Source organism: Sinocyclocheilus anshuiensis, unplaced genomic scaffold (assembly GCF_001515605.1).
Source record: "Sinocyclocheilus anshuiensis isolate Anshui unplaced genomic scaffold, SAMN03320099.WGS_v1.1 scaffold1579, whole genome shotgun sequence".
NCBI lineage: Eukaryota > Metazoa > Chordata > Actinopteri > Cypriniformes > Cyprinidae > Sinocyclocheilus > Sinocyclocheilus anshuiensis.
In genome coordinates this window covers 126,404-139,069 of record NW_015549652.1, presented here as the reverse complement: position 1 = coordinate 139,069, position 12,666 = coordinate 126,404, and the positions used below count along the sequence as shown (strand labels likewise).

Here is a 12,666-nt window from a genome sequence, read left to right as displayed (position 1 = left end):
TTTATCACCTCGGCCTAAAAGAAAAGAGCACCGCGGAGAGCTCGGAACGAATGTGTTTATTCACTGACTGGTCGCGCTCACGCAATCACTAAACAGCGCTGCGAGATCCAGTGACAAGCGCACGAGTTCTCCGATTTAAAAAAATACATGTATCTGTTATTTAAACTAGTTTAATGTCTGATCAGACTACGCTTACATTATCAACAGCACTGACGTGGAAAACAGGAGAAGGCTTTCAAGTTAGAAGGCTTTCAAATATAGAAATCGCCAGCATTTAACGTTACCATGAGTTTACTGTAACACTAACTGTCTGTAACCATGTTATTGTGGCAGAAATGTAGGATGTTCATATTTAATTTTATTAAATTCTGAATGTGTAGGCAAGTATTAAAGGAGTAATGGAAGATAATTACAGTATTACAGTTATTAAGCTATATCAGTTTTTGTGTTATTTGTATTGCATTTGTATAGAGTAGTCAATCAAAAAAACATAATTAACTGTCTGGTTTCTACTTTTCACAACTTTCACCCAGGAGCAAAAAATCTGCCACTAAACTTGAAAGAAATAAAGATTTGACATTTATCATGGCAATTATCAATATCGACTGATGAAAATTCTATAGTGTTTTTTTTAGCTATACCGCCCAGCCCTATTTCCAAGGTATAAACACGTTTGAGATACTAACTTCCTGTAAGAACATCGGAGTGGTGTTCAATTTCCTGTTTTCCTCCGACAGCAGGACTAGCAGACAGGCGGTTATCCTGAAGCAGGCAGGAAGAGAGCCTTGTCATAAAGACTCATTGAAGTATGCTGGTAGGTTAAAGGGATAGTTCACCTAAAAATGAAAATTAATTTACTCACTATACTTCATAAGACCTCAATGTATCGTCAGGAGCCACAATATTAAATTAGTTTTTCCTGTGTATGTTTTTTTGACTCTCATAGTGCCAGTAGCCTTTGACCTGCATTATATGAATCACCAAGGACCACAGTTTCAGCTAAAAATCTTCTTTAGTGTTGAACTGAAGAAGAAAAGTCACCTACATTTGGATGGCTTGAGGGTGAGTAAATTAACAGCAAATTTTCATTTTTGAGTGAAATATCCCTTTATTTTGCACCTTTTGAAATGTACGCGAGTTTGGAAGCATGTGAATCAATTTTAATTTGTTGATGTTTATTCATCATGTCCGATGATCGCAGCCATGATCCTTGATGTGTTCAATGTTCCCTAGGGCAGAAAGACCTGCAGCCTAAAATACAGTCTTTGGCAAACCTATTTGGTAAAAATGTAAAAATAAAAAAACATAAAAAAACTTTTTTTTTGTTTTTGCACACTTTGAATAGCTACTACCATCCACAAATACTGTGCAAATTTCTATGCTCCATACAGATTCACATTTTGGTGACGGTTAAAGTGTTTCTGTTGAAAATGTGACTTAACAATATGAGCTTATAAAAGTATTGTTTCTGTTAAATACATTAATGTAGGTGACAAACATGTCTGTTGTTGTTCAGTGTGCTTTTAATTGTTCTGATACTCCAAGTATTGTAATTGTATTTTTTTTTTTTGATTGAATGTTATTATGCAGTTAAGTCAGTATACATCATCGAAATTCATCAATGTTGCATAACCCAAATAAAGTTGTTGATGTGAAGAAAAAATTGTTTTAATGATTTATACATTTCTTAAAGCCAATAAACACAACAATATATAAACTGGAACATTTGAGTTTAGTCTGGTTGCCTTTTAAGTTATCTGTACTTAAAAATATCAGTTAATTCAATGAGAAAGACCACATTAGGTGAACTCAATTAAACTGAGTTGTCAATTTCCCATTACTCAATTAAACTGAGGGAATCACTTATTAACTTGTTAGGGTTTACAGTGTAGTAAATGGGGTCACACTCTCTCTGTCCTGTGCACACACACACACACACACAGTTTCAACTGTATGCATTTAGCTTGCTTTGCATGGAGATTTTAGGGAGCTAAATATTTTTGATATTATCTTTCTCTCTCTTTCGTGTGGCTTTTAAACAAATAAAACTGAAGGCAATGCAGACGTCACTGACTAACAGGTTAAACAGCTCCCTCTTCAGATCTCAGAAGAGAGATAATGAGACATGGAGAAGAAAAAAAGAGAAAAGAGATGAGGAGAGGAGAGGAGCAGATGGAAAGCAGGGGGTTTCAATACAAGTTTAATTATTTAAAACACCAGATTAAGAGAAGTAAACGCAGGGTTCCGGAGAGAAGTGCATAATTGTCTTGTGCACTAATTAACATGGCTGTCTGGATACAGAGTCGAAAAACACAGGAACAGGGTTAATCTACGGGAAAAAAAACCCTATTCACACAAACAGCTAACCCAGATGCATAGCTATACCATAACAGCATGAGCCTGCCTTATACACTCACTCATAGAGATGGCAGTGACTACACAATATCCTACAAGCTCCACACAGGTTATACAGGTTATACAGTCACTAGCTGTGTTCCAACCTAGTGAGCTGCCTACTGTACCTACTGTAGACTGCACTGCATAGCACCATAGGCGCACCGACGACAGGCCAAAAGTGACACCTTTTGGTCAATCTAAGGCAACAGTACATGTATTATCAGAAAAGACAATTCCAGAATGTTCAGAAAGTTTGAGGTTGGTAAGATTTTTGAAAATAAGTTTTTTGAGAAAAAAAATAAAGTATTTTATGCACACCAAGACTGCAGCTGTTTGATCAAAAATACAGAAAAAAACAGTAATATTGTGAAATATTACCATTTTCCAAATTTGATATATTTTAAAATGTAATTTATTCCTGTGATGGCAAAGCTGAATTTTCAGCATCATTACTCCAGTCTTCAGTGTCACATGATCCTTCAGAAATCATTCTAACATGCTGATTTGATGATCATTATCAACGTTAAAAACAGTTGTACTGCTTTTATCGAAATTGTGATTTTTTTTTCAGGATTCTTTGATTAATAAAAAGTTAAAAAGAAAGAATATCTTTACTGTCACTTATTCAGTTTCTTACTGAATAATAGTGGTAATTTCTTAAAAAAAAGATGAAAAAAAAAAAATCTTACTGACCCCCAAATGGTAATGTGTATATATGAGATGGTCCCATTTAAGTTAGGATGCCATCTTAGAAGGCAGTTGTCTATGTAGGGAAGCAGACAGCAAGGCAGCTCACTAGGTTTCAGAGCCCCATTGAGCATGGCTGATCAAAGATTTTATTGATTGTCTCTGGTTGCTTTTTTTATTAAACACCCAATGGGTGGAGTCATCATGAGGGAGGGGCCACATGCAGAGAAACTCACTCCCCACACGTCCACACACACACACTTACTGTACTTGAGTGGCTCTTCCACAGGTTCACTCTCCTCAGACACTTTAGTGAGCGGAGAGAGAATGGAGAAGATAGAAACAGAACAAGAATACAAATAACAGAATCAGAGACAGCAGCCAACAGAAAGAGACAGTGAGAGCCAGAAAAACAAAAGAAATAAGACAGGAACAGAAAAATGAGCCTGAAGACCAAGAGAAAGTAGAGACATGATTTCTCATTAAATTCCACAATTAATTGTTAATTATGCTAAAACTCTGGAGCGGACAAATTTGATTTGGTGAATTGTGGGATGGCTAAAACTTGACAAAGTAAAACACTAAAGAACTAATTGTAATAAGTTGGCAAGACGGAGGAAGATCATTAAAGATTCGTGTTCTCTGTGTAATTGGAACAAATTGGCTGATATATCCTGTATATCACATGCAGATCTCCAAGATCAACTCAAACACTGACAGATGAAGCACATGAAATGCATGACAATATACTTTTTTCCGATCGGTTCAGGCCTGTGATATACAGATATAGGGTTCAGTGAACGTGAACTCCAAAAACACAAGAGTCCGTACACAGCTGGAATATCGATCTGAAGCACATGGCCCTCTCACCGTCCCTTCATCTAGCCATCCCATTCATGCATCCCTCTTCTACAGAAAGAAAAGTAAGCAAGTGTGTGTGGGATAAAGATATTCAGTATTGATCTGTTCATCATGACGAACAGCCGTGCCACTAAAACTTTGCCCATTCATTACACACACACACACACACACACACACACACACACACACACACACACACACACACACACACACACACACACACACACACACACACACACACACACACACACACACACACACACACACACACACACACACACACACACACACACACACACACACACACACACACACACACACACACACACACACACACACACACACACACACACACACACACACACACACACACACACACACACACACACACACACACACACACACTCACACACAGAGCACATGCACACTAAACACAACCAGATGATGCATGATTCACGATGCCGTCTCTCATAAGCACACAAAACCAAATTGTGTGTAACGGCCTTCACTGCTTGAGTGTATAGCTAATAAATTTATGACACCATGGCCTCTTTAAAGCATCTAAGGATTGTGTTTTCCCTGCCTTTATATGGGAAAGGCAGAATTTATTTCTTAAAGGAGTAGTTTGATGGATTTTCCAATGGCTTTTGAATTATTACAGAAAATAAGCTCTGTAGCCAACAAAAGTTTATGATTCTTACACATTTTGTTCATCGAGATAATCTTCTCAAATTAACACATTTTATCATGTGACTCATTCCCACAGTACTCTATCACTCTATTTTCATTTTTGGAACACTATCAAGTGTCCATAAATCTATAGATTCAGCTACACCAAAGTGAACTATATATTGCCTCACTTACAAGCACAGCTGATTAATATTAAACAGACAAATACATCTTGATGTAGACAAAGAACAGCGCTGTAAAGGTCTTTCAGACAGGTAATTTTTCACATGTCATGGACTACACTGTCATCATATTAAAGGGCAAATTAAAGGCCAAGCAAAAGTCACAAAACATCCTTAAAAGCTCTTTGAAAGAGCACATGGATTTGTAGTTTGCCTGGTGAGCGAAGTTGGAGCGAGAATGCCAATGTTGCAGATCTAAGCCAATTCTGTGATTCCTGCCACTTACTTGTAGTGGGAAGTCATTAACCTCATCAATTAACATTTAGATCGCTAATGAAAGGGCAACTGACATTAAATGGTCTAACTTGGTGTCTCCAAATGTCACAAGGACTATATATATCTAATGAAGGACAGGCAGTGATGCAGATGAGAGGGTCAATCCTGAAGCATCTCATATACAAAAAGAGGCTGTGTGCTAAACAGCATACTACCCCTGGAGTATAGAGCATGACTACTGTGCATACTACAAAGTTTCTTGATGCACAAAATACCTGTATGAACTACTTAACTTACCAAGATGTGCCAGGTATAACAGAGTATACAGTGGTATCCCACAATGCAATGCGTTAAACCTTCCATGTCAAGTGTGATGAAACGAAAGTAACCCACGGTACTTAATTTCTTGACTAATATAATCAGACTTCTAAAGAGTTTTAAAATAAATAAATAAATTCATAATTTATTAATTTACAAACACTTTCTTGATTAATAGGTTCAGACTACTAATACTTCTAAAGATAAACATTTTCTTAATATGTTTCGACAACTAAGATTTTTATTTGAAAATAAATACAAAATATATTTTTCTTTTATATATTAATTTACAAATTGTTTAAAAAAAAATTATAACTGTGCTATCCCATAATGCAATACATTAAATTGACCAACAATGTGTTAAATTTGTCTTCTTGACTAATATATTTTTCTTTTATATACAGCTATTCCTGTAGCTCAAACAGCAAAGCATGGTGTTAGCAACGACAAGGTTGTGGGTTCAATTCCACAGAATGCATAGATAAAAAAAAATATTATTTTAAGTCACTTTGGATAAAATCTTTTGGCCAGTGCAAAAATCTAAAAGTAAAAGTGTAATATATTAGTTCACAAATTATTTCAATATGTTAAGAAAAAAAAAAGTCATTACTGAGTGAAATAACCATACAACAATGAAGGTTACAACTGATGAAATGTACTGTATATTATTGTGCATTGTTCCACAATATAAACAGTATTTAGCATATACTGTTCAGTATGCAGTAAGCAGTGCTCTCTTGAACGAAATTGACCTCCTAGACAAACTACCCTCCCTCCTTCCCTCACCAAATCAGGCACACAATAGCCTTCTCAATAAATAGCATAACAATCTGCTTTCAGACAGAAGAGAAGAAGAATGGGACTGATGGGACAATCTTTGTCTTTCCACAATCAGCATACGGAGGAAAACATTAGTAATCAGACCAACAAACATTAGTAATCAGACCAAAAAAAAACAAACGCACACAGAAAAATAACTATAAAAGTAGGCACGGGTGCCTCAGTGTGTTAAGTTCTGATATGCAAGTCACTTTAGACAAAAGCATCTGCAAAACAACAAAGCAAGCATGCACTTTGAAATAACAAATGAGAAACTTTAGTAACAGTTGCTGGCTCTGTGAATCGCATGAATGCTCAGCACATGTCTCTCTGGCATTTTCAAGAATACGCACTAAACCCACATTAAAAAGAGATTAAACAATCTGTGGAAATGAAATGAGGAGACATGCAATGATTATCATGATAAAGTGCATATTTATGATTGGTGATTTGGTGCCGGACCTGGCAGACCCGATTGTGTGCGTTTCCAATAATGCTGCAGTATTTGTACAGATTTGTACGGGTAAATAAGACGGGCCGCAGGGAGACAGACAATCATCAAAGGACCTGGCAATAGAAAAGGCCTGTAATGTTACAGAAAACCCAACATTAATTAAACACTCTCCTCCTCCTTTATCCATTTCGCTCGGATTCTTTGTGCACTATCCACCCATCTCCACCTGTCATCCATGGGTTTCTGTTTCTCCTTACACTATCCTGCCTTCTCTCTTTTCATTTGCTTGCTCTGTCCACCCCAGGCAGACTTCTCTCCCTGTTCTTGTTTGGCAAGTTTAAAGTTTAGCTGTGAAACAGGATGTGCAGTTTGTGGTCTGAATTAGGAGAGACTTGGGATTCCAGACAGAAGACAGACAGAGTGAGAAAAACCTTCAAATGCTGAAAGCTGTCAAAATAAACTTCAGTCTACAGGAAAAAAAAACATCAGGTCAAACACACATCCAAAAACCATATGCATATGCAAAACAGAGTTCGGAAATATTTGTTTGTTAAATTTCCATGTTTTTGAATCTTTTTTCCCCTTCTTGTTTCTACAACAGCACTTCAAGTGCATCTCTACACATTTCTGTACACTTCAACAGAGGGTCTGCGGTAGTACCGCAGGGGTCCACCAATTATTGATTGATCTCAAACTATTTTTTTTAAACAAAAATAAAACATTAACCAAAGCTTAAGGTCAGCTATGTGTCATTCAGCAATGTCATTTATTTAAAAAAAAAAATAAAACTAATTTAAATTAAATTAAAATTAAAATATAGTATGTTCTTCTACACCTTCTCGTGAATAAGTTGAAGATGGTTTTGGAGTAAAAGCCTTACCATGGCAGAGTCCAATAAAAGCAAGTGTCACCTGCGAGAGCCCGGTGTTCACTCAAAGGACTAAAATTCTCTCTGCAGCGTTAATGCACATTCTACATGCAAAAAACACACAAAGAGAGCGGGGGAAAAAGGAAACATATCCTGTTTTTCCCCCTTTATTTCATTCTCTCCATCAGGGTGCAAGATAAGTGGATGAGAGGGAAAACAGGTCTATTATCAATTCCTCATTGCAAAAAGGGAAAGGACGAAGCGTGGATGAAAAATCATCTTTGCAAAATAAAGTCGTGGCTGCAAATGTATTTTAAACGAGCCGCTACATTACGCTGCTGATGTAAGAGCCTCACGCAGCAAATTGTAAATAAATTGTGCTGCTTTTATTACGAGACTGCTGCAAACAGAGAAAGAGAGAGGGAAACATAAAAGGATATTAGAAATAGAAAATAGGGAAGGGGGGGCCGGTGATGCTGAGCTTCAGCTTTTAAGACAGAGAAAGAGCTTTATTATGGTGTATGTTATCAGAAGTAGATCATTCACTGTCTAATCTCACTGTTTGCTTCCACACACACAAAAGAACACACATGCTCATCATTTATCACTCAACATCAACATCAATCTAAGCTCCATTACCCATGATCCTCTCTGACTAATCAACAGCTGGGTAAGACTCCTGCTAACCTCTTTGACCTCTACTCTATCATTTGCTTTGTGCACACACACACACACACACACACACACACAAAGGTGCACATAAACACCTCACACATCTCTGACGAAACTGTCCCCACCTACACAATGAAAAATGAAATGTAATTATCACAAATAAGTCTATACAGAAATTCACACTAAATTACTGGTGACCTGACAAAACGTACACAAAAATCGAACACATTATTCCTCCATGTCTACTAAAAACTAGGTTCTTTTCCCACATTTCAACCGGTTTCGTAGTACTACAGCTCTTTGTACAATATTTGCAACAAATGATCTTTCAATCTCTTCTTTACATGACCTCAACCGCTTTCAGCTGGAACGATCATTCTTCTCATCACTCGTTCATTTCTCTGTGATTACTAAAGCAAAAAGGCTTCCTTTAAACCTCACTCACTCTTTGATGTGACTCACTTAAGATGGACACTCATGATTGAAAACACAACAGTTATAAAAAAAACTAAAGCAGCAATAGAACCACAGTGAAAAGGAAAGCAATTATTCTTGGACTGAAATGTACCATTATTCAGAAGTGAGGGATGAGCTTAAATATTTAATGAAACAAAAATGTGGTTAAAAGTTTAAAGAAAAAAAAATAGAAAAACAAAGACGTCAAAAGTATATACACTACTATTCAATGGTTTTGGGTCAATAAGATATTTTAATGATTTTTAAAAATGTCTCATACTCACTAGGGCTGCATTTATTTGAAAAAAATAAAACTGTAATATTGTGAGACATTATTACAATTGAAAATAACTTATCTATTTTAATACATTATAAAATGCAGTTTATTCATGTGATGGTAAAGCTCAATTTTCAGCATCATTACTCCAGTCTTCAGTGTTACACGATCCTTCAGAAATCATTCTAATATGCTGATTTGCTGCTCAAGAAACATTTATTATGACCAATGTTGAAAACGTTTGTGCTGTTTATTATTTTTGTGGAAACTTTCTCTCTCTCTCTCACTCTCTATCCAGGATTTTTGATGAACAAAGTTTAAGTAGAAATCTTCTATAACATTATAAAAGTCTTTAATGTCACTTGTAATCAATCTAATGTTTCCTAGCTGAATAAATGTATTAAATTCATTAATTAAATTATTTAATTTGTTGTATTTTTGATCATTTAAATGCAGACTTGGTGAGCATAAAAGACTTCTTTCTAAAAAAAATTTTTTTTTAAATCTTACCAACCCCAAATTACAAACGGAAGTGTAATTTCTTTTTTCTTTTAGGGTAAAATTGCAACAGCAAAAACAGGCTCACAGCTGAAGCTGCACTGCACTCTTTATGAGGAAGTATGCAGGCTGTAAACTGTATGGTTATGGCAGCCAAAATAAATATGCAAGCGGTGTGAAATAATAGTGGCCTAATAGTGGGAACACAGTTGGAGCCACATTTAGGAAGACAGTATGAGTGTGTTTGTGTAAGAGTGGGATCAGTACTGTATGTGTGTGGGTCTATTCTGTCTGTGAACGGACAGTGAAAATGGAGCATCCTGCTGCTATCACCCTGGGGTCCGACACAAAAGAGCCAAAGCAGATTAAAGGCTTTAGAGGTAATTCTGCCTGCTAATTTCAACACACACATCCAAACACCGCAAATGAATGTGAGGGTGTTGATAAAGCAAGTCCATTTTAAATTTCATAAATAACTCATGAAAGTGAGCATGTGTGAACGATCAAGAAAATGGGCTGAATCCCAGTGATATCTCTCTCTTACACACACACACAAACAGCTGAGATCATGCTAAAGGACATATTCTATCTGCAATACCCTATTATAATGTGAATAGCTCATAATGAGCTGTTATGTCAAATTTGTTGTGTCCTTTTCTTCTTGTTTCATCTCTCTGTACAAATCTCTCTGTACTATTTCCTGATATGCTATTTCTGGCTACTAAGCGGCATTGTCTCAGAAAAAAAAAAAAAAAGTTAACTATAGTGTCACATCTAATGTGAGAGTGAGAAAAAAGGCTATAGAAAGAACTATGCCTCTAACACCTGCCTTTCAAGCTTACGCATTGTTTTTTTCTCTGCAGCTCTGTTAATTAGACTCTGGCCTGTTATTATGTTACCTGAGAGCAGCTCTCCTAATTGGATGCCAGTGATTACATAACGGCTGATGGACTATGGCCAGAGGTAGTCATTTGGCTGCACTTTTCCTGGTGACCATCTTAGCGAGGTGTATCTAATGCTTCTGGGAGACACAGAAACACTGAAAGGTCTTTAGCTATGATCCCTCCTCTACAAAAAGCTGCAGGGAGACAGATCTAGAGGGCTGAAGAGACGACGAAAAATACAGACAGAGAGAATGAGAGAGAACCTACATAACCTGAAAAATATAAGTAAACTTATTAGACAAACCAGTGCTGTGTATACGATTTTTTTTTTTTTTTTAAATAGAGACAAGACCCTCTATAAAATCTGCGGAATATCTGTGATTGGAATGGCCAATGCATTACATGTGGCAGAAACAATAACCAAAACACTGCATATTGCCCATCCCTAAAATTAAAATAAATATAATAAATTAACTTTTTTGATTGCGGCTGATTAAAATAATCAGCAAGCAAATGGCCAACATCAGGTCAAAGCCTCAGATGTCCAGCTATGTCTGCATGAGTGACTTTGAAACAAACCATTCTTCACAGGCTGAGATAAAATGCTTGAAGGGTTGTAGTCCAATCACTCAGGAGAGTGTTATGACAGCAGTGCTCACTCCAGGGGTTCTTAAGGACTTCATTACCCATTAGTCATCAGTGTGACGGCCCCTGAAGTAGCGGTGGTCTTGTGGAACATGTTGACGGAGTGCTGAGAGAGTGTGTGGAAGTGTTTTAATCCCTGGCCACTCTGGTGGACCGTCACTGCATCGACCAGGGCGTTAGCGTCTGACAGGCTGATTAATAAGGAAAGAATGTGAGGGGCCACACTGTCTTACAGCTACTCTGAGTTTCACACCCTGCTGTGATAAAACACGAAATCACAAATACTTCAAATTGCATTATTAAGGCGAGGATTGCAGGGGCGGTGCTGTCTGGGCACACAACTTTTTAATAGTTCAACTGCAAGAAGAGAAACACAAATTTGGTCAGTCTTAAGGCCCGTTCACACCAAGGACGATAACTATAAAGATAACGATAAAGATATAGTTCTAAAAATCGTTCTCAATATTAAAGAATAGCAGAGTCCACACCACAACTATAACGATAAAGACAAAGAGAAACGATATCGTTGGAATCACTTTCAAAACGATTTTTCTCCAGCTGATGAACGATAAAAAAATCAACAGCCAATCAGAATCCATCCTGCTGTAACGAGCTCAAGAATTTAAAGCGGCAGCCGCGCGTGCCCTTAGAATAAACAGACGATATCGTTCGCTGGTATGCACGCTAATATCGTTATCTTTATAGTTATCGTTCTTGGTGTGAACGGGGCTTTATGCAAGTGAACACAACACTAAGACAACAAAATCAAAAGATACTCCAAATATCTAACATGCATCTCTAATATGTTGGCCATTTATATGTATATTCCACATGTATATTTATATTATTGTATGTATATTTTCTTTTAAATTTTTTTACATCAGCACATATTAAATCTGATCTCACATTAAACGCTGTCTTTCATCACAAATGCTTATGACTCCCTCTGAACTTGTAGCTCCTACAATGATTTTTAATGAGACCAGACATGGAAAACAGTAAAAGTGGTAAGCCATCATAGTGACACCCACTGTTCAGGAAAATGATGGAAATATGAAATAGCTTGCAAACAAATACAGCAGAAGGTAAAACTGAATTTTATGATAGTTTAAAAAGTACCTACTGTAAGAATATATTTTTTAACAACAAACCACAAATATAATAAATAATACAATATAAAATATAATATGAAATAGTGTTGTCACGGTACCAAAATTTCAGTATTCGGTACCAATACCAGTGAAAATCCACGGTTCTCGGTACCAAAGCAAAACACAAAAACATGCTAATTAAAAAATTTGACTATACTTTCATTTAATCCAAACTGTGTACATATTTAATTTTAAAGGGCTTTTGAAAACCTAGAGATATTCAGCCAAGAATAACATCTAAGTTAGCTAAAAAAAAAATAATTAAAAAAAAAAAAGCCCAGAACTGCTTTTCTGACTGATATGACACAAACAATGTTAACCATTCGTACATTATCTAACACACATATATTTTAGATTCACAATTCATTTAAAAGCCTCTGGTGTGTAAAAATAGTAAATATTGTAGCGTCTGGACCAATCAGACACACAATATATATTTTGTTAGTTATATTTAACAAATACTCTGTAACACCCCTCAGTAAACAAGCCATATGAGGGCCTATGGACCCTTCCCCCGAAATGCGTCTTAACACCTCAGAAAGGCAGAACAGG

General features: G+C 36.5%; 1 protein-coding gene across 1 annotated transcript in view; it reads right to left on the bottom strand.

Annotated features, from left to right (window-relative positions):
* The window catches only part of LOC107660248 (protein diaphanous homolog 3-like), a 273,308-nt gene that overhangs the window by 141,396 nt on the left and 119,246 nt on the right, over positions 1–12,666 (bottom strand). Inside the window, exon 16 of the mRNA XM_016449516.1 lies at positions 3,350–3,391. Within this exon, the coding sequence (XP_016305002.1) occupies positions 3,350–3,391 (42 nt within the window). The remainder of the gene's footprint in view (positions 1–3,349; positions 3,392–12,666) is intronic.